The sequence below is a fragment of the Pagrus major genome, chromosome 15 (genome assembly GCF_040436345.1).
Source record: "Pagrus major chromosome 15, Pma_NU_1.0".
NCBI lineage: Eukaryota > Metazoa > Chordata > Actinopteri > Spariformes > Sparidae > Pagrus > Pagrus major.
In genome coordinates this window covers 4704438-4726460 of record NC_133229.1, presented here as the reverse complement: position 1 = coordinate 4726460, position 22023 = coordinate 4704438, and the positions used below count along the sequence as shown (strand labels likewise).

Here is a 22023-nt window from a genome sequence, read left to right as displayed (position 1 = left end):
TCTGTTTTGTGTGTCCTCAGAAATGTCACCCCTTCTCTTTGGAATGAGATTGTGACAATTTGGGTTCATTTGGAAATGCTCCGCTCAAATGACATTTAGAGAGTGTATGCATTATCTCAGTGTCCTTGACCATCAGATGAGTGCCTCGACTGTTTTGTTAAGCGAGGGATTAAGGCTGGAGCCCTTGGGTCACAAAAACATTTTTTTCCAACCAAAAGTAGTGACCATTGCCGTTATCGCAAATGGCAGCTTTTGACAGAGCTTGCCACATCTCTTGTTAAATATGAATCTGCTTTCTTAGACACTGTCAGGAAAATCATTTAGACTAAAGGAGAGAGGCTTTTTATGCATGCAGCACGTGTCTGACACTGTTGTAGGGTAATTGCATGTAATATATCTGCTGTTAGATCACAGAGAGAAAGAGAAAAGACCACATAGTGAGTGGATTCTTTCATATGAGTGTCCTTACACCACCTTGAATGCAGCATTCGCTACCATTTGAGCTATCTGGAGGATAGATTGCCATTTACTAACCTTCATCTCCACTCATTTGTTCACCTATAGAAAAACAAAAATGACAGTAATTGGATGTGGCAGTGCGCTCACTTGTGTGATACATAATTTTTGAAAGCCGCTCTGGTTGCTGTTACATAATAACATTGCAACAACAGTGGGTACATTGCTTGAATGCATCTTCATTTACTAGAAAATGAATGCGAAATCAGCCACAGGTCTGTAATTGAAACACTGTAAACGTAAACACATTTTGGTAGAAAGGTTAAGTGTTAAATGTATTAGTATAATTGTTGACACATCACTTCCACTTAAAAGATACATTTCTATGAATAGTATTCAGATCCTAGTCATTCATTCATAATGCGACGATCTAAATTAGCAGATCCCACTGATCTTGAGATTGTTGTCACTTAGCAAATGAGATACTTAAACCTGCTCTATGGGATTTTGATATATTTGCTTGTTTACTAAAGTCGGACGATTAATTGATTCATCGATTAGTTGTAAACTGTTAAGCTAATTGCCAACTTTTTTGATGATCAGTTGATTGGTGTATTTTTTACGAAATTCCAGTAACGTGAAATTTTTCTGGTTTCTTTACTCCTTTATGACAACAGACTGAATATCTCTCAGCTGTAGGAACAACAAGACATTGAAGGATGTCATTTTGGGCTTTGGGAAACACTGATAGACATTTGTCAACATTTTCTCAAATTTTATAGAACAAAGATGTCATTTCAAGAATTATTGTTAGTTTCAGCCCAGTTATTTACACACTCAGCTAGTCACCAGCTAGTCGCTAACTGTGCCATTTGGTGCTGAATACATCACCTGTGTTCGAAAACACTCACTACTCACTGTATAGTGGACTATATAGTGAGTTTGCTGTTTTGTCGTGCCATCCAAATGTATAGTGGGAATAATTATACCCTATATAGTTGACTCAAAGCATCCCACAATGCATCATGAAGAGTAGTGTACAACCAGTGGTCACTAACAAGGCATTATATACCATCATGCGTTGCACTGGAGGGGAAAGAAAAAAATCTACCAAATGGGACATTGTCATGATTTCTAACATATAATTCTTAAAAATGCTGTAATTAAGCTGAGCTCCTGACAGCCCTCTGGTTACGAGTGAACCAAATCAGTAAAGTTACAGGCTGGTAAAAATATTATTTATAGCCACTTCAGGATAAATATGATATTCAAGAGTTTAATTCCTGTTGTCATTATGTAATATCAACAACAGATTTCTCGACGGGAACGTGCTGGAAATCAACAAGGAGTTTCAGCCACACCTGGGCGAGGGTGGCCGCATCCTGGAGATCCGCTCTCCTGATGTGGTGGCCAGTGTGAAGAAGGCGGCCCAGGCTGTGGGCTACACAGAGGGAGCTCTCCTGGCCCTGGCCATCATCATCATCCTCTGCTGCATCCCTGCCATCCTCATCGTCATGGTCACCTACAAACAGTGAGTACTCTCACCTCACTGTCTTCTGCAATCAATTAATCATACTTAACTGGTTGTCAGGAAATTATGAAGGAAATACATTTTAATTAATTACAGCATTATCTTGGGAGATATTGTCTTACAGTCGTTTCTTCAAGATATGAATTGTTTGAATGTAAACCATTATTTACATCCTCTAGCCTGTTGCCTGCCAGCAAAACCACTAACAGCATTGTTTGAAAATTGTATTTGTCAAGTATTTAAGATAAAGCGAGAGCACTTCTTGCTTGGCTGCTGCCTTTGTGTGTGTGTGTGTGTGTGTGTGTCTCTCTCTCTCCCTCTCTCTATCTCCTCCCCTCTCTCTCATCAGACATGCTGACTGCGCACTCTGCTGGGCTAATCTCCCTGCTCATGCTCTGTGAAAGCAGATTAATTAACACTCATTTGTGACAAATATCTACAGCCAATTGTGACCGTCACAGTGCGTCTTCACGCTACTTAATCATCACCGCCTGACACACAAACAGTAAACAGTGCTCTCTGCCTGGCTGGCTCTATCTCTCTCGTTTACACACACACTGTGCACTTCACAAAAATATGATGGTTTTTGTTTAAAGCATCATTCAGATTGTTGAGATAATTGAACTCTTAGCTGGCAGGAGACGGGTCCTTATCCCCTCTAATCGTTGGTATGCCGCAAGTGAACCATAAATGGTGATGTTGGGGAAATGTTTATTCATGGCAGATGGGTGTCCTTACGCAAATGCACAGACCAAACACACAGCAGAATCTGTTGATGGTGACATTAGACCTAACACACAAACTGTCAGAGCAGATGGCGCTTTGTTGGTGGCGACATAACGTCGGTAAAAATGAAATGATTTAGGAAATGATTTCTTCATTTCTGTGTGTCAACATAATTCACCGTTGCCTAAATTTGGGAATGAATATAATATTTAAACCATGAATTAGTTTATTCATGTGGAATAATTGAATTTTGGTGTGAATAAGTAATGGTGACATGAAGCAGAGAAGATTCACTTAAGAAAAAAGCATTGACTACTTTTGCATGTAGCCCTGCAGACACTGCTAGAGGCCTGAGTGCTTCTGACTTTGCATAAAACTTAGAGAGAACACACTGAAAGTTTTCTCCAGTTTGTCCTGTTTTGTGGTCAAATAGCCTTCCCAAGTTATGAAATAACTCGTCTTTTTTTGTCCCCTCTGTCTCTCTCTTCCTGTCTCCTCTGCTTTCGTCCGAATCAAAACCTATCACCAGATTCAAAGAGTAAGTACTACTTCTTCTTCATATTATAAAAGTGATTGCTCTTTCAGTTCTTGAAGTGTGTTTTAGAAGTAGAGTTTCTCTCATCATCATTATTTACTAGTTATTAAAAGTTGTTTTGAATGTGTGAAGATGATGAGCAAAATACATGCCAGCTAATGCCACCCTGTTTTTAATTGTCTCCAGCATGATTGCAAAAAAGCAGCTGATTAGGTTTCAGAATGAATGTTTAATTTGGCAGTTTCTCTTCATGTTGAAAATCTGATGTAATTCAAAAGAAAAATCAATCCAAAGTCAACAAGACTCATGAATCTGTACTAACATCTCAAACGTTGCACTCATCACTCTGCTTCAAACCTTCTGATCTGTTCCCCGTCAGTTCTCAGGCCTCCTGTGCTTTACTGTGAGACCCACTACTTAAGAAACGTGTTACTGCACAGACTGTAACTCTAAAAACACATAGTTCAGAGTCAATAAAAGCCTTTATGATAACTTTTCAGTTTTTAGGTCAGTCTCATTTTCTACAAGAATTCCATATCACAAAATCTTTGTGTCTCCTTAAAGAGACTATAAAATCTGAGTTACAGGACTGACTGTAACTTCACTGCCCCCTTGAAATCTCAAACATTCTTGTGTTGTGTCGATCTCCTTTATAAAGCTTCAGTAAGCAATATTTTTGGTCATATTATATATATGCCAATTTTCAGGTTCATACTTTTATCTGGGGGTCCTGGTAGAACAGGTTTACATACTTTAATTTTCAAAAAAAACATTATTTTTCTCATATGGTGCATTGCTGCAGCACCCCTTTACACACTGTGTCTTGAACGCTCCTCTTTAGCTATTGAGTGAGACATCTTGCCTCTGTTCAATCTTTGATGAGAGTTGCACATGCACATTACTTAACGGGCAGGATGTAGCCAATCAGAGGCAGAGTAGGGCGGATTATGCCGAACAAGGTAGTGTGATCGAAAATAACGCCACTAGCTGGTAAGCATGGCTGTGGTACAGCCATATGTGTTTTATAATATATATATATATGTATACATATATATATTTATATATATATATATATATATATATATATATATATATATATATATATATATATATATATATATAGATATATATATATATGTATATATATTTACATAATGCCTTACATAATGCCTGTTACATAGTGATGCACATAAGTACAGAAGTAAAGGCTCAACTCCAAACCAAGCGTTTCAGGCAGTACAGGAGCAGTGTTTTCTGTGGGAGACAGTCACTCCCTTTGGCGTGGACTTTGGGCTTTTTCACTTATCAGACCTTTTACATGCACAAAAATGCTTCATAACACAATAAAGGAAAGGCAAAAACCCAAAAAGCATAACATGACCTCTTTAAAAGTGAAACAAATTCCTCCTTTTAAGCTGAAAGGGTTGCTAGTACTGCCGATCCCACTGAAAATCTTACGCAGCTTCCAGAGAAAACAACTGGTTGAATAAGCTAAGAAGAGACAGATATTTTGCCAAATTTATTTATTTCTATTTTATATAGCACCTTTGAAAAACGGCGTTACTGAGTGCTGTACCTACATACAACATATCAAACAATGAAAGAGTCAAGAGAAAAGCAGGTATCGTGGTAGCAACTGCAAATAAAAAGAGAGTTTAACACGCAGACACAAATAAGTAAAACCAAACAGTAAAACAAAGATAAAATCATCTAAATCAGGGGTTCAAATGACGTTTGTTTTGAAATTACTTTTCTGACCTTTCCGACAGTCAAAACAAAGCTTGATGCAGCTTTGCATTGACGTAAATAAGAATAAATGCAACCATTACCTCATCCCAACGTACCAAGTTATTTTTTTTCCCTGTACCCAACATCTCTTATAACATGACAGCATCTTTAGTTTTACCACCAGTCACTGCAAGTGCCTGAAACAAATGCCTGTCTTTAAGGTGAAAGGGTGGCTCATACTGCTGATCCCGCTAACAATCAACACTTGCAGCTTTACGCAGCTTCCAGGAAAAACAATTAGCTGGTGAAGACAGTAGAATGAGCTAACAAGAGATGTTTGGTGCAACAAACCAGGAGTAAATTGATAATGAATATTGGACTTGCTATCAGTAGACACATGACGACTTAGATGACTCCAGTGTGAAAAACTTTCTGACAGTCAAAACAAAGCTAAATGCAGCTTTGTGTCGACATAAAATACAAATAGATTCTCCCAATACGTCATCCCACTCTACTGAGTTTTTCTTTTCCTGTCCCCAACATCTCTTCTTACATGACTGAACATAACAGTACCTCTAGTTTTACCCTCAGTCACTACATGTGCCTGTCTTTTGCAGAAGTGCCCTGTGAAAACACATGGTTAATTCATGTTAGAGACTTCATGCATAAATGATCTGTCTGACTTCTACTCACTTTTTAACCACACTGTCAAATCTTAACTACATTCAGTGTGATAGAAACAAAGACATCTGGCATTTGGGGTTGTTTTTTATTTGTTTTGTCTGTGTGTGAGTTGTTTTTGTTGATGTTTTTTGTATGTGGCTGTTAAATGTTAACACTCTTCTCAGGCGACAGGCAGAGTGTGCCAAAACTGCCAGGATTCAGATGGCTCTACCACCAGGAGGGAAAGCAGCTCCAGCGGGTGCTCCCACTGCCAACCTGTACGAAGAGCTGGGCGACAGCAGCATGTGAGTCAGCTCTGACCCTTTATTTTCTTACTCCCATCCCACCTGACAAGCAGGTACTGTGTCTTGCTCTTTGGGCTCCTTTCTTTGAATTTCAGATCAAAACTCAGAAGGAATGACTTCAGGTTGAATGCTTGTGCTCCTGCCTTTATATCTTCCTGCTTTTTACACCAACGGTTGTCAAGGATTCAGAATCAAATCGCTCCGCTCTTCTAAAACGACCCCTGGCAGTTGTGCTTGTTGACCTCACACATCTACCTGCTGCTTCAGACATATTGTATTAATAGCTGTATCAACGGCTCTCTCTTCTCTTTGGCTGCCTCACTATGATCCACTTTACATGTCTGCCAGCCACACTGTATGTTGCAGCAGCTGCTGATTAGACTTTAGCTTTTGTATGTGTTTCTAATTTGATTATATAATCATTTTTGCAAGACCCTCCCTCAAGGTAAGAGTGTGTTTAAGTTCATTAAATCCCACATTGTTCACTGGAAATAGAAACAAACACAGAATCTGGCCTGTACTTAATAATTGATTTTGTCATTAATTACTTTAAACCCTCCGTTGATTAATACCCCTATCGAATGCTTCCTCAGCTTGCCTTTATGTCAAGAGCGTTTTGCCATCAGCACAATCCGATTTCACCTTTCACTTTAAATACTACCCGGAACGTATAATGAAATGTTAATGCTTGCAGATTAAATGGGGCTAAAATTGAAAGCGTTGTCCCGCTGGGTTTAATAATTTTGATTTACAGCATGTTAGAGCAACACTGCTTCTAACGTCACAATTACTGTTAAAAAAATAAAATGCAAATTTAATGGTAAGTTGTAAAGACCTGTTTCAATGTCTACAACAGATGCCGACCAACACCCAGCAACATGCAGAGGCTTTTGGTACTGTAGCAGGAGAAAAGCTCTCATGGGGATAGTATTGTAGCTGAGCGATGCATTGTTTATTTAGAGGTTATTTTCTATTTTGCACTGGGAATAAGAGGAGCTGGTCTCATAAACAACTCCATTAAAACTTTTTGAAACGCCATGTGAAAGACAAAGTTGTCTGTGCAGAAAGCTATAGTGCATGTGAGTGTCTTTGCCCAACACTCCCAGAATAATGCTGCATAATCTCAGATGCAAACAGCAAATAAATCAATCCAGTATTTACCCTCAAAAAGCAAATGTTGATGCGCCCTTCAGCTCACACCTCCTCCGCAACCTTACCACCTCTGACATTGCAGCATAAGTGCATTTACCATCTTTCTGTGTTTCTATCTTCTTCATCATCTCTATTCTCCTGTCTCTCTGGATTCAGACTGCAGTAAGTAATCCATAAAAAAAAGACATATGAGATCTATGATTATGATCAATATTTGCATAGATAGCACAGAAGCAGCACCCTCATTCCCCCTCTAGCTGATATCCTTGGGTGTACACGCAGTTTTAATTGGCAGAAGTTTGTTTTGTTCAGTGACTCTGGTGAAGTGGTAGCGGTTAGAAAGTTTTGTTGTTTTTAAGTGAAACATTTTTGCTTCAAGTGATACTCCATTTGTTTGAAGTACTGCACTTCAGTAGATATCACTATAGTTGTATCCTCTTCAGTCCCTCTTCATAGCTCTTAGCATTGCGACTGTACTAATCCATCCAGTATGAATTGATGTTGATTATTTGTACTATTCTTTATCTTTGGAGCAAAAGCCAGCATATCTGTTGGCATGATGATTTTGCTATTACAATATTTAATTGTGTAAGCTTAAAACGTTTTTAAAAAGACACTTTTTTTTATCTGATTTTGCCTAAAATTACAATCTTATCTGCTGGTGTCTACCGTACAGACATTTACCCAGATGGCAAAATTGTGCCAGACACATGCATCTGGTCCACATACCGTGTGGAATGATGGCACTTGGGCGATCCCACCTGCCATCATTCCATGCGGTATGTGGGCCAGATCGGGGCCACAAAAATGTTTGTTATCAGGAACAGTTGAAAATTGAGTCGATTGAGCCAGGGTTTTTTAAAGTCTGAGACAGTGGGCCTCTCTCAGATAAGGTTGGAGAAAGCACCCCCTCCACCCTTAGTTTACTTGCTTAGTATTTTCTCAACTGCTGGGGAAGAGATGAGATCATTATTATCTTAATTGATCCTAAAGGCACTCCACAAATGAGCCAAGATACTCTAATATTGCTGTGGGACATAACTTCAGACTGCACTGAATTAGTCTGACTCCAAGAAAGTTGAAAAAAAATTTTTTTTACACAAATTGACCAAAAACCACAGTATTTCTGTATCTCTTCCAACAGAATCCCACATATTTAGACTATTTTATGTGATCTCATTTTGATTACTAATGTTATAATATCTAACGTAATATTTTGGCACTTTCATGTGCCTCCCCTGAAACAGTTTGGAGCGACCCGTGTAGAAGCCCACCTCCGACTTTAAAAAACCTCTGTATTACCATTTGCCATGGCATTTTAGTTAATAATGATTGACAGTCACAATACTTTGAGTCCTAGTCTGTAAAGATGCAGCGCTGTTGCTTTTGCGTAATCCTTTTGCTTCGCTCATTCTCAGATCTTCAATCTATATCTGTTTCAAGTCTTTTTTTCTTCTTCACCTCCACCTCTTACCGCGGCAGGGCTAAAAAGTCTGTCATTGAGGAGGCCCACCACCAGAGGATTCTTAGCACCTTCGCCCGTCGCTCCATTGCTACCCGTGGCAACGGAGCATTGCATGTCAACCTGCCCAAGTCAGAGAGCAACGTGACCTTCCTCTCTGACCGCAACCCGCTCACCACTCACAACCCTGTCTATGATGACAACAGCCCCCTCGGCAGTCCTCAGAGTCCGTCGGAAAGGCGATTCTACTTTTCTCCTTCCCACTCAGCTGGGTCGGGGTGCGTCTGGTCGATGCCTGCCCGCATTCACGGAGGGCTGCACAGTTACGAGGTGCCAACGAGACAAGCTCTCATGGACCCGGATGATTGGGAGCTGCAGATTCTCCAAGCCGCCATGAGAGGCAGGCGAAGGCAGGACAGTTCGGACACGCTCGACCTGTGTGGCAGCACTGAGACCAGGTTGTCGGTCCGTGAGCAGGCCAGGCAGTTTGAGCAACAGGCCCTCCAGGAGCAAACCCTCCAGCAGAGCAGAGGCTCCCAAGGCTCGCTCTCTTCCATCCTTGTCAGGGACAGAGACAGCGATGACGTGCTCGAGCTGACCTCTGAAACTCTGCTCTCCATCATGGATTACTCCTACAGCCCCAATGTGGGCAGAGATGTCCCCCCCAGCGTTATCATCACTCAGGGAGAAGAATCCTGGCCCCTGACTTGCCAGAGACCAACTCCACCTATCCTCAGGAAGTTCAGCTCCAGCATCTCCAACTACATGACAGTTCAGCCTTGTCAGATCACTGTGGAGATCATACCAGATCCTCCAGAAAATCCACCACCACCTCCTCCTCAGCAGAGGCCGAATCCACCTTCCCCAGCTACATCTCCTTCCTGTAGTCCACCTTCTTTTCCTCTTTCACCCCCCTACCTTCATGAACCTCCTCTGACCCCTCCTCCTCCTCCTCCTCCTCCTCCTCCTCCTCCTGTCAAAAAACAGCTTGCTCCCCCACCTCCACCGCCTCTTCCCCCCCCTCCCTCGCCTGCTACTGATCAGTCGCGCCCAGTCGTCCAGTTCGTTCCAGCCAATTTGCCACCCGTGTCCTCGCTTCGCCCCGTTTCTGAACGGAAACACCCGCCTCCCCCTGACCTGTCACAAACTGACGTTGGGCAGAAGAAGGAACTTAAAGGGATCCTGAAAAACATCCAGAATCTAGCCGACATAGAGAGGTCTGTTGCCAACCTGTACAGCCAAGTAGACAAAAACAAGGTGCCCAAGTTTAACAAGAAACCTCAAGTGACTGAAGAATCAGAGGGTGCTAACAGACTGCAAAGCTCTGATCCCTGGGATGAGCAGAGCACGCCAAAAACTACCAGCTCTATAGTCCAAATCAACTCAAGTATGAACTGCGCTGAAAATGAAACGAGTCAACAGAACACGTCAGTGGAGGTTGAGCAGACGAACAGATTGAACTCAAACAGCCCAAACACTGCTGAGTTTTCCTCTCATTCCACAGAGTTCTGACTTTTTCCCTCTGTGTCCATACTCTCATTATGTCCATGTAAACGTATCCATGCCTGTATCTCTCTTGTTTCTACATTCTTTGTATCATTTTTTTTTTTGCACAGTTGTTAGTATTTTATATACGCTTTAGCCAACTCAAAGAAGACTGTGTGGGTTTCTCAGAGAAAAAATGCTTTATACTCAATAGGTTGTGTGAAAATCAAATTTTAGTGTCGCCTGCCAAGAAATGTATTCAGCCCTGCCACATTGATTGTACAATATGCTCACAGGCTTGCATTAGAGCATAAAAGAGGCTTGCATATGCAATATCAGTTTGGCTCAGTTCATTTCCACATTTTAATTATCTGAACTGCTGTGAGATCTATGATAGTCTTAAGTACACCCCAGAGTTAGCAGATTAGTCAGTTCATCATGTTATAAGTATGTTATTATACTATAATCTTAACATTAACATTTCATAACCAGAGCTACTTTAATTAAATTATCCTAAACGATGAAATATACAAATCTCACAACCCTGGGGTCTGTTTCCCACAGATTTCTGGCAACATGTTGCTGATTTTAAATTTACTCTTTTACTTCTTAACAAAGATAAGAGCATGAGCATTTTAGGGTGCTGTTTCTTCATGTAGAATCCAAATTAGGCAAAAGAAAAAAATATATAATGTTGTAAAAATGTTTTTTCAAATGAGGAAAATTACCATAACTGCCAAGAATTTCCCAAAAGAATGCAAATTCTGTGAAATAGGCTTTAGACGATTCAGGGAGGATGATCACATATTTGTTGATGAGCCATATTCAGAAAACTGTAGCTCACATGACATATTACATCATTTTTTTAAGTGCATTTTACAAGAAATACACACAGTGATGAACAGAGGTGGCAGTACACACATTCTTTACTCAAGTCGAAGTACAGATGCTAAGTACTTAAAAAAAACTCTGATGATGATGATGATTACTCTGAGTATTGATTCAACTTCGTCACTCAAGTAAAAGTAAAAAAAGTACAGGCTCTGAAAAGTACTCAAAGTATAAAAGTAATGTTTCCCTTCGAAAGGACATTTGTAACGACCATTTCTGTGCAAAGCTAACTGAACCTCACATCATATTAATCTAATTCAAAGAAACCTAAACGTAGAATCAGTAGGTTTTGTCCGAGCTGTTAATAAACACACCAGAAAGGTTGTTGATTGTTGAGTTTCATTCCCAGGATGTCAGATCCTGATCTTTTGGGTTGGTAAAATGTACCAAGCACAGCAAAAAGTTGAGAGAAAAATACAATCCAGGTGATCCATGTTGGGAAGGCGTCGTGCAGTGACGCAAGAAAAGTAACAAACCTGTTCTGAAAATGTAAGATGTAGAAAGTACAAATATTTGTGTTAAAATGTAGGGAGTAAATGTAAAAAGTTATGTAAATAAAAAATACTCATGTAAAGTACAGATACCTGAAAAAAGTACAGTAACAAAGTATTTGTACTTTGTATCACCTCTGATGAAGAAAGAATGTGAGATATAAACTGTACAGATGTAAGATGCAGTTAAAGAGAAACAACTAATCATACCAGCCCCTCAGCAGGGGAACAGTGGACAATATACACTTAAAGAAAATGACATCTCGTAGTATATTTACTGGAACCAACATTACATCAAAATAAATAAACTTGATATTATCCCAGGCTACAGGAAATCATGTCATTTCAATGTAATACAGTTGAATGCAGACCTGACCGCGCCTGGCGCTTCTAAGCAACAACACCTTCTTATATTGGTTGACGCAGTGGCTATAACATCGACTGTGTTCCCCTGCAGGCTCATGTTGAATGACGATAGCCAACCTCTGGGGGACCTGTCACATGTCTGCAGAGATGCTCCCAGCATGATAAAGTAGTCACTGTGATGTTTGGCTGCACACTGGAAAAGGCTAATTAGAGAACCAATCAATCCCTAACCAGGGCCACTGCCTGTGGGACTGTCAACTACTGTTACCCTCTCCTTTCCTTTTCCATCTTTCTGACCTTCTGCCTCTCCCATTTGTCTGTGTTTCTCTCTCCCACTTCCTCTCACTCTGTAGTTAGCTCTAATACTTTCCAATCCTTGGCCTCTTCTTGTTAATCTTTGCTTGTGGTTCTCCGGAGATTCCATTACCTTCTTTACACTCATTGCAATGCGGCCTATGTTCCTCTCTCTCTCAGGCTTTTCACCTCCACTCCTCCCTGTCTTTCTCCCAAATACACCTAATGTGTTTGTTTCGCCCTCCATGCCCTCAGGTAAATGGTCTAAGCATACCTCTCTTTTTGGAGCAATCTAATGTTTGATTCATCACACGTTCCCCCGATGGGCAGATCGAAGGCCTGCTAATTCTGTATTCCATGTTCACTACATGGGGTAATCTCTTTTGTAAAAAGGCAACAGCTCACATGCTGTTATTTTTTCAACCCAAAGAGCAGAATGCATTAATGGATTGTATTCTTTATATTCTATTTTACAACATTTTATAAAACTCTTTTGTGTCCCGACTGATGACTGATTGTGCAGTCACATGGAAAAGCAAACACAAAGAAAACAAAATAAAGGATAGATAAGTTTGAATAGTTGAAGTAATTATACAACTTTATTTGTAGAGAACTTTTCTAAAGTATTGTCACATCTAAAATTGTCTTTATTTTAGACATTACTAAGTTCTAAATTCCCTAGAAATAAACTTTTATAACTACCTCAACTATTCAAACCTGAACAATAAGAGTCTGTTTTGGGTAGAAATTATAAAGATGACACTGACTCACCTAACCAGACCTCAGAACATATAAACCAAAGATATTATACTACTATAATTAATATCCATGTACACACAAAATGCTGGTCAGAGAGATCCTGCGTTGCATATAAACATCCACCTGCTCTTACACCCACTACATTATGTTATTGTTCCAGGAATAGTAGAGTCTCATGAACAGATCAATACCACTCTCACTGCTGTACAGTAAATATGAAGCTGTAGCCACCCGCTGGTTAACTTAGCTTAGCTTAGCAAGAGAGAGAATATGAACAGAAGTATCCATGTGACATAAAAACTCATCATGATATCCTCATATGTTACTCATCATATTTTACTCTACAATTCTCTGGTTATTCAGTCAAGTGTATGAACTACAGTACACTGCAAACTGGAGTGTCTGTGAACAGTGACAGACAGGCAGAGCCACATTATATACAAAACATCTGTATCCTCACTGCGCTGCATTGTTATAAACTATGAGGCACTTAATCCCAGGTATTAACACGCATCTTTGCTGATCCAATCACAAGCCGACAGCTCTAATTCCATCAGTTAATACCTGGCTTGACATAAATCTCGACATGCATCTCTTGTGACCACTTGTGATTGGATCTCACGTCCCTGCTCAATATGCAAATAAACAGGTAGGGCCTACATCGCTGAGACAAATGGAAATAAAGTTTTTTACACAAGGGAAAAAATAACTAAATGTATAACCTCTGCCAAATTTACAAGCAGGCACAAATGAATAAGAATTTTTGAAGGACTGGGTTTTGTAAAATGTATTGAGGTTCTTCTAACTCAACAACTCGCAAATTTTATAAGGGAGTCTGGGGAATTTCCTCCTTTTCATCTCCTTGCTGTAGCTGACTGTCTAGTTGTTGCGGCTACTTTGACCTATAATATGTTGTGTTAAGTTTGCTCTCTGCTGTAGTGCAAAACGCTCTCAAATCGTTGTAAATTGTAGTGAACATGAACGTTGCATATCAATTACTATGAATTCATTGCGTAGATTGATTTCTCAGCCCCTCCAACTATGACTGACTTCCCACGTCCCTGGTCAAAAGGAAACACAAATCTTTTTACCAGCACCTCTAAAGCTTACTAATTAACACCTTATATCTTGTTAGTTCAATTCTTACAGAAATTGAAGTAGGCTAATGAGTTGCGACTGTAGCTCCATATTTACGGATCGCACATGAGAGTGAGGTTATTCTAGAAGTATGCAAAAAAAACTGTAACACGATTTCTTTATGAAGCCAGGATCACCTTACTGTTGTCGATCTGATACACCCAGTTCTTCAGTATTCAAGTCTTGCTTTAATTCCGATCTCACCTCTCTCACTTTGTCTTCTACAACATTACCTTATCACCCATCTCCCCCCAAGTCTCCTCCTGTGCAAACTTCCTATGGCTGCTGTCCACTGGGCCATTTTTCTTGATGTTGTATGAAGCAGCAGTAGCCGGCAGCCGAGCCAACAGGTCATCCATCAGATCCCTGTCCCATCATCCACTCTGCCTGGGAGGTGTGGCCATATGGCTGGGCGCTGTCCCCTGGTCCCTGCCCATAATAACAGATTACAGCTCTCCAGAGGAAGCTCACATCATTGCTTGGCCATATATCTGAGTGTGAAAGTCGTCATTATTTATGGGTCCAGACAGGTTACAGTTGTACGCTTGTGAACCTGGAGGTTTGAGCCGGGCTGCTCCATTACTCGCTGTTTCTCATTGACTTGTACTGAATGCATGCTGCAGTGTTGTCCCCAGGAGCAGCTCTGAGTTGTTTTTTATGTCTCTGATTGACTGAAATTCCTTCATACTTCCTTCAATTCGGCGAAAAATCATTGCTGTCTGTTGAAAGAAAATGGCACTTTATGAAGTGATAACCAAAGACAATTTTATTAACTTTCTTTGAGTCACTAATCACATTGTCCTTTTCATATCTGCTAGGAGACGCTCCAGATATGCCTGTATAAACACTGACTTTTTCAAATTCCAATCTCCCCAGCCTCTTTGATATTTGCATTTATTGTATTTTTTTTCTCCCTGTTTGGATGAGATAACAGTGGGGAAAAAACAGCCCACACCAGCATGATAACATTGTGGCCTTAGGCAGCCTTTTTAAAAACTGAACCAAGATCTGCAACTCTGTAATTTAACACATGAAAATGCACAGTAAGTAAAGCTGCAATTTTCTCACTGGTCAGCAGAATATAGACGAGCTAGTCCTGTAGACTTAACATTTAATTTATCTGAAAGCACTTGAAATGTCGCTGTCAATCCATATTCATCATTTGTCTTATTTCCTCCCCTCCGCGGCACACAGCAGGCGAGGAGGCTACGGCAGACAGGTAAGCATTCCTGTTGTGATGTGTTTTTATCTTATTGTCGTGCAGAGACATTTTGTCACTCTCAAGGCAGCTTGAGGCGGCTTATATCCTATTATTCTTATCTACAACTCACTTGATGGAAAACACTGAATGAGATTAAGATGAGATCCCGGTGATAGGACTTCTGACACTGACATCACAGTTTAGGTTAGATTCAGAACATTCCCGGCAAACAGCAGATAAGCATTTTGATGACTTTTTCCTCCTCTGTTGGCAAAAAAAACATAATCAGGGACCAAACAAAGTCACTCTCTTTGACAGTGTTTGACATGTACATCTATTTTTGCCACCTTCAAATAATCTGAACTGAACATCTGACATGCACAGGATGTTTAATTTCATACTTTTCCATTTCCTGATCCTCCCTCTTTTTTCCTTGCTTTGTTTCCATCAATATATTATAATTCCTCCATCATAGTTTTAGCAATACACATACAACAGGCATGCAATTTCTGGATTTAAATCTAAAGAATGCAGAGTGAAGTCTTCCTTATGTTTGTGTCTCTCCTGACCTACCCTTTCCTTGAATATCCTTCTCCTTTTTCTGTACTAATCTTTGGCAGCAACAGCAACTGCTGAGGCCATCTCTGCTGAGACCTGAGGTAGAAACACTCCTGCTTTTCTTCATTCACAGGGATTGTAATCATACTGATCTATGCTCACCTTGTACGCTGCTGTTGCCACATAGTGCTGAGTAATTTCTCTTTCTGCCTCTCTGAATTGCAGGAACTCTCCATGGAGTCAGGAATCGACCCGGGACAGGACTACTATGCGCAAGACTACTATAATTACGACCAAGGGTGAGCATGCAGCCCGCAAACCGTCTCATCTTTCATCAGTATTACTCCAGTCCATGAAACTGATCTCCATCGGTTCATTTAAAGTTAAAAAATTACATCGTTAAGTCTTATTTACCTTGCCTTCCAGCTCTCAGTGCTTAGGTCCTTGGGGGGAGGAGAGCATTTTAAGTTCAGAATAAAATGATGAGCATAACTTACCGTACCATACCCTCCGAGCGTTTACCCCTCATCTAATGGGATCAATTACACTGCCTTGAGCCGGGCACCTGAGTGTTTTCCCATCGCTTAATGGATAGAGGGTGTTTTGGCTTGGCTGTTATATTGCCCATATGGTCCAAAGAGGAAAAACATGGACCTCAAAGCCGTAACAGCTGCTGAGAAATTGTTATTCATTAAATGCTTCTGCTCTGTGGCAGGTGACCTGAACCGTTCTGGGGAATGCTTCAGTTTTATCAAACAGGCCAAAACTTTTGCACCTTACCTGCTTAAATTGTTACAGAGAAAATCTGACAAATGTTAAAAACTGGCCATATTGAAATGAAGAGTTGTAATTGCCTCTGTGGTTACTCACTGACCTACCTGTCATCTTTACCAACTCAAATTACCTCAGCTGTTGCTCGCTGCATCTGAATTACCTTGATCTGAAACGAGCTGTAATTATATTTTAATGGCATGTCACAAAGTTCATTGCAAACGCTGCTATTGCAAATGAGTGTATCATCACTATGACCGGATGCCTTTGATCTGCTTCTATCTGCATTGAGGGGCACGTTAAACAGCGGTCAAGCTTTTAATCCAGCAATCACCAGACCGTGTGGTCCCTTGAGCCGCCCTCGCATGTTCAGAAGGTGACGGTGACACAAATTGCCATTGGGCTCTTTCCTTTAGGCTCCTCTCTTATTCAGTATTGTAGTGTGCGAAGAATAATTTACGTATTCAATATCAGAGATGTGCACCAATTGAGGCCATCTACCAGACTAACGTAGACAAACTAATAGTGGATTGGGCCTTGGCAATATAGCTAAAAGATTTTTCATGATATAATGTTTATTTTGAGTTGACATTGTTAATTATTGATCATTTTTCATGATTGATTTTTAATAAAGGTTGAATTGAACTACTTTATTTTAAATTCAGCCACTTTTTTTCTTTTAACATTTTTGTTTTATGATTAAAAAAGTCACTTTTATCATTTTAGCCTTTTGTGGCTCCAGATGACGCTGCGTGTAATCTGATCAATTGTCTCCAGTGATGTCATGTAGTCGCCAGGTTTTGAAAAGAGAAGAATACGTGGAATAAAAAATGCGATATCTTTGGTTCTGCTGTATTGATTTTGGTCATTTGTTTTAAACTGTCATAATGAGTCCAACAGTGTTTTAGAACAGTGGACTGCTTTTCCAAACCTGGTGCCTACATTACCCACAATGCAATTTAGCCACTGAATGACATCACTGGCAGCAATTTATCAGATCACATGGAGCCACAAAAGTCTTTATACTAATTTTTTTACATATGCAGTAGTACTCCCCAAGACCTGTAAACATACTTTGATGTGTCAAATTTTTGGAATTGCCCTTTAATTGTGCTTTTCTAACTGACTTTGAAAATATTCATGTTACTATGGCTACTACAACACAAGAAAATGTCTGTGGATGACTGTGAAACTACTAAATGTCAACACTACTCAGTAATAGCTGAATGCAAGCAGTGGCCAAAACATTGCTGAAGGATATAGTGAAGTGGCTTTCACTATATTCACCCTGAACCAGAACACAGCCATACTAGTGAGCTAGTCTCGGACCGCCAGGCCTCCACACTTTGTTTTAGCGCTGTGCTGACCTGTCCCTTTTTTTCGACTCTATGCTGTGTCCGTTGTTGCGTCACATGTTGATGGGGCAACCGTACAGCACACCTGTTAAATGACTGGCTGTTTGTGTGTCACTCACGGCATGCTCCATCATCAAGGGATATAATAGGCTGTTTATGAGCCAGGGCGCATTCGTTATGTGCTTTCAAACAGACTTCTTATTGCTTTTGATGAAGTATTGATGAAGTTGGTATCCCTGTTACATATTGCAATAATTGTATTGACCAGGCCTATGGTGGATAATATTTTCAAATATGGTTCATATTTTCAGAATGTTTTATCCACACACACTCTTCAGGTTATGTTGTGTACATTTTGAAATCAACACTGAAATAACAAGACAACAGAAATACAATTTAATCTTTTTTTCTTAATTTTATTTCATTTCAATGATATTAGGCAACTAATAAAACTGCTTTCTGCTCTCCTTAGTCAGAACTGTGGAGAGATATTCTCATTTAGCACTCCCTGATGAAAGCCATGCAGCCAAACATGCTCCTGACTAAAAAAACAGCATATTGTTGAAGAGTTATGCAACCTGATTTTATCAGTTTGCATAAAAAAAGTGCTTTAATGGGCTTTCAGGCTTTACTTATTACTCCAAATGTTCCCATCTCAGCCTGTTTTTGCCTTCTTCTAATTTATTACAAATATATTATATAATTCTTTGACAAAGATGGGCAAATATGTACTCTGCTATATTTTTCAAAAAGCTCTCTGCATGGTTTGCTCTCCATTATTTCCCTCCAAACTTGCCAAGTGATTTCTAGGAAGAGCTGCAAATCATCATAGCAATTACTGCCTATCTGATCAAAGATATTACCAAATCTATAAAAAAAAAAAGATGAAAAGCAGTAACAACTGGAGCCAGCCTGATAGAATGGAGGAAGATGAAGGAGGAGCGCTACAAATAAAAACGGGGGGCTTTTAGGACTCTGGCAATGGCATGTTGAAGTCATTTTTAAGTAACACATTATTGTGTGGCTTTTTATCATACAGCATGTAGGTGAATACATTTTATAAACTAATTAACTCATTGTTGCTGATGCTATTTAGTCTACTTTAAGGAATGATGGAAACTATTGTAGTATAGTAGTACTCTTTAATTCTTAAAAACTTATTGTTTGTCTTATTTTTGTAAATCTACTTCTCAGGTATGACATTCCTCAGTACGGCAGTCGGAGGAGGCTGATAACTCCCATGTATGATGAATATGGAGAGGTGATCATGGAGGATGACGGGTATTACTATAGTCCTCATGGCCCTGAGGTAATACATTTCCTTTTCTTTCATAATCTCACTGATCAAGATTTTCAATTATTGCATTAATAGGTTGTTTGTCCAATCTATTATTTAAAACAGCACTAACAACTCCATGTGACTATATCTTCATAAATGGTTGGTAAATTAAACATGACTGTCTTAGGGCGGAGGCAGAGGCCGGGGCCGTGGTGGCATACGTGGTAGAGGTCCACCCAAGAGGGTTGCATTTAGGGACGTGCCACCGGAGGATGAAATCGAACAAGCTGAGCCAGCAGACGGAGGCGAGCCTTCTAAGGCTGCCAAGAAGCTGAAGTCTGTCATGAAACTCAGCAAACTCCTGGCTGCCAGCAAGGGAGCAGACCAGCCATCTGATGCTGGTCCTTCTGGCCCATCTCCATGGAAGAAAGCCAAGATGTTCAAGATGTTTGGTGCCGGGAAGAAGGACAAGGATTACGCCAAACTGATGTCAGCCCGACGCATTGACAGCCAGGAGAGTCTGACTGACGGACCTGCGCTTACGGGACCAATCGACAGCAAGTCTGTCGCCCGCAGCCGGCTTGGTAAAGTTTTGAAGAAAATCAACTTGGGCAACAAGTTGCAGCTCCGCAGGAAGTCACAGAGTAGTGTGAGTCGTGGCTCAGTCACAGGCAGCGAGAGAGATGAGGAGGCGTCACAAGCAGCTAGTGACGATGAAAAGAAGTCTAAAGTGTCCATTAGTGTGACAGAAAGTGAGCCAGAAGCAGGTGCAAGTGGAAGCAGTAAGGAGAAAGGCTCTGATGAGGAATCCTCGGAGAAGAGCAGTGTTGATAGAGATTATCTGAAAGTAGATTTGGACCGGGATGATGCCCAAGAAAGCACTGTGGACTCAGAGGAAGAGCCAGATGAAGAGCCGGGAGATTCTGACGAAGAGTCTAAATCTGGAGACAAGGAATCTGCCAGCGAGAAAGAATCAGAGTCAGAGAAAGAGTCAGAGTCAGATAAGTCATCCGCTACAGAGAAAGAGTCAGAAACAGAGAAAGAGTCTGAGTCAGAGAAAGAAACAGAATCAGGAACAGGAACAGGAACAGAAAAAGAAACAAGCACAGAAAAGAGTTCAGGAACAGAGAAGGATTCTGATGAAGAGTCTGACGAAGAAGCTTCCGGGAGCACCAGAGAAAGTGGGTCTTCTGCCCGCTCTTCCATGAGATCATCAGCTACTGAGGCCAGCAAGGGGAGCAGCGCTTCTAGTGTAAGTGGTAGTGGCAGTGGGAGTGGCAGTGGGAGTGGTAGTGGTAGTGGTAGTGGCAGTGGGAGTGGGAGTGGGAGTGGGAGTGGGAGTGGCAGTGGCAGCGGCAGTGGGAGTGGCAGTGGCAGTGGCAGTGGTAGTGGGACCATGAGTGGTGAAAGTGAGAGTGGCAGTGGTAGCGCTAGCAGGGCTGCATCTTTATCAGGCTCAAGATCATCACAGAGAACCAGATCATCAGGAAGCGCAGTAACCTCTGAGAAGTCCAGTGAAGAACTCAGTGAGGCTGAGTCAGGGACAGGGACAGCCAGTGAGTCAGAGTCAGGGTCAGGAAGTGAAGGCTCTCCGTCTGATGGGTCAAGCCAGAGGAAAATGTCAGGGTCAGACTCTGCTGGAGGGTCTTCATCGCGCAGTCAGATGACAGACCAGAGTTCCCTAGGCAGCAAGGAGAGTTCAGCTAGTTCCCGATCCACCAAAGGTAGCCTTCATTCCCAAAAGTCCATCATGAGCCGCGGATCAGAGGATACAATCACAGAGGAAAGTGAAGAAGAGGATCAGGAAGAATCTGAGACTGCTGACGAGACAAAAGAGTCATCCAGTGAGCTGAGTGATGACGCATCGACTAAGAGTGTGGCATCTGGAGACCCTGGGCCCTCGTCCTCCCCCACTGGTGCTCCATACCGCGCCGAGATCAGAAGTGACACCTCTGTAGAGACATACGGAGGACTGTCACCTATCACTGAGGTGGACGAGGACGCCATCTCGTCTGACAAGTCTTCATCCAGTGGCTCTGGATCAGAGGCCGGCAGTGCTTCGAAGGACTCAGGAGAAACAGAAGCGACATCAGCTGATTCAGAGTCTGAAGGAAACTCAACTTCCTTCTAGGGAGATATATTGTCCACTGTGAAGTAAGACTGAATAGAATCAATTACCCTTGCATGGGAGTGAAGAAATATTGCTTTCCTCTACAGAGTGTTTCAAACATCCACTTTTTCCTCACTTACCCTTGGCGAGGAAAAACTGTGGTGGTTTCCAGCTGCAAAATATCAGAGTTTTGCTCTCTTTCTTATGTCTTTGACTTAGTCGTCCCTTTGAAGTTTTTTGAGTGTGTTTTTATGCTTCCACATTTAGTTTAACACTTTGCTCTTGTTTCTGCTGTGGGATTTTTCATGTTGCAGTACTATCTGCTTTGACTGAACGTTTTCCTTTGATTTTTAAACGATTACTTTCTGGAAATATACATTATTACTCTTTTTCGTAGAAAATCAAGAATTCTCGCCATGAATTCAGTTTGAACACAGAACTGCGGATACTTGATCATAAAATGGAGTTTTTTCTATTTTCTGAAGATCTTAGGTTTAATGTCAGTCATGGGCTTAAATTCAGGTAAAATCTGATTATTTTATTAGCATTTTTCCTGGGACAATGAGTAAATTATGGCGAGAATTCCTTGTGAATACTGTAATCTCGATTCTTGGTGTACTTTCTGAAAAGAAAAACTATATCTTGACCTTGACCCCTTCTCTCCTCCTCAGCCTGGGAAAATGAAGCGGATTAAGCTGGTGGTGGATCGGGAGAATGAGACCAGCTCAACGGGAGAGGAAAGCACCACAGAGACCCAGCAGCGGAACA

At 41.0% G+C, this 22023-nt stretch overlaps 1 protein-coding gene across 1 annotated transcript in view; it reads left to right on the top strand.

The window, feature by feature from the left end:
• LOC141009331 (protocadherin-15-like) overlaps positions 1–21276 on the top strand; it is a 195457-nt gene extending 174181 nt beyond the window's left edge. The window contains exons 31-39 of the mRNA XM_073481880.1: positions 1769–1987; positions 3243–3251; positions 5825–5944; positions 15176–15200; positions 15803–15841; positions 15966–16039; positions 19061–19175; positions 19333–20485; positions 20600–21276. Coding sequence (XP_073337981.1) covers positions 1769–1987; positions 3243–3251; positions 5825–5944; positions 15176–15200; positions 15803–15841; positions 15966–16039; positions 19061–19175; positions 19333–20485; positions 20600–21276 — 2431 coding nt within the window. The remainder of the gene's footprint in view (positions 1–1768; positions 1988–3242; positions 3252–5824; positions 5945–15175; positions 15201–15802; positions 15842–15965; positions 16040–19060; positions 19176–19332; positions 20486–20599) is intronic.
• Positions 21277–22023: the final 747 nt, after the last annotated feature.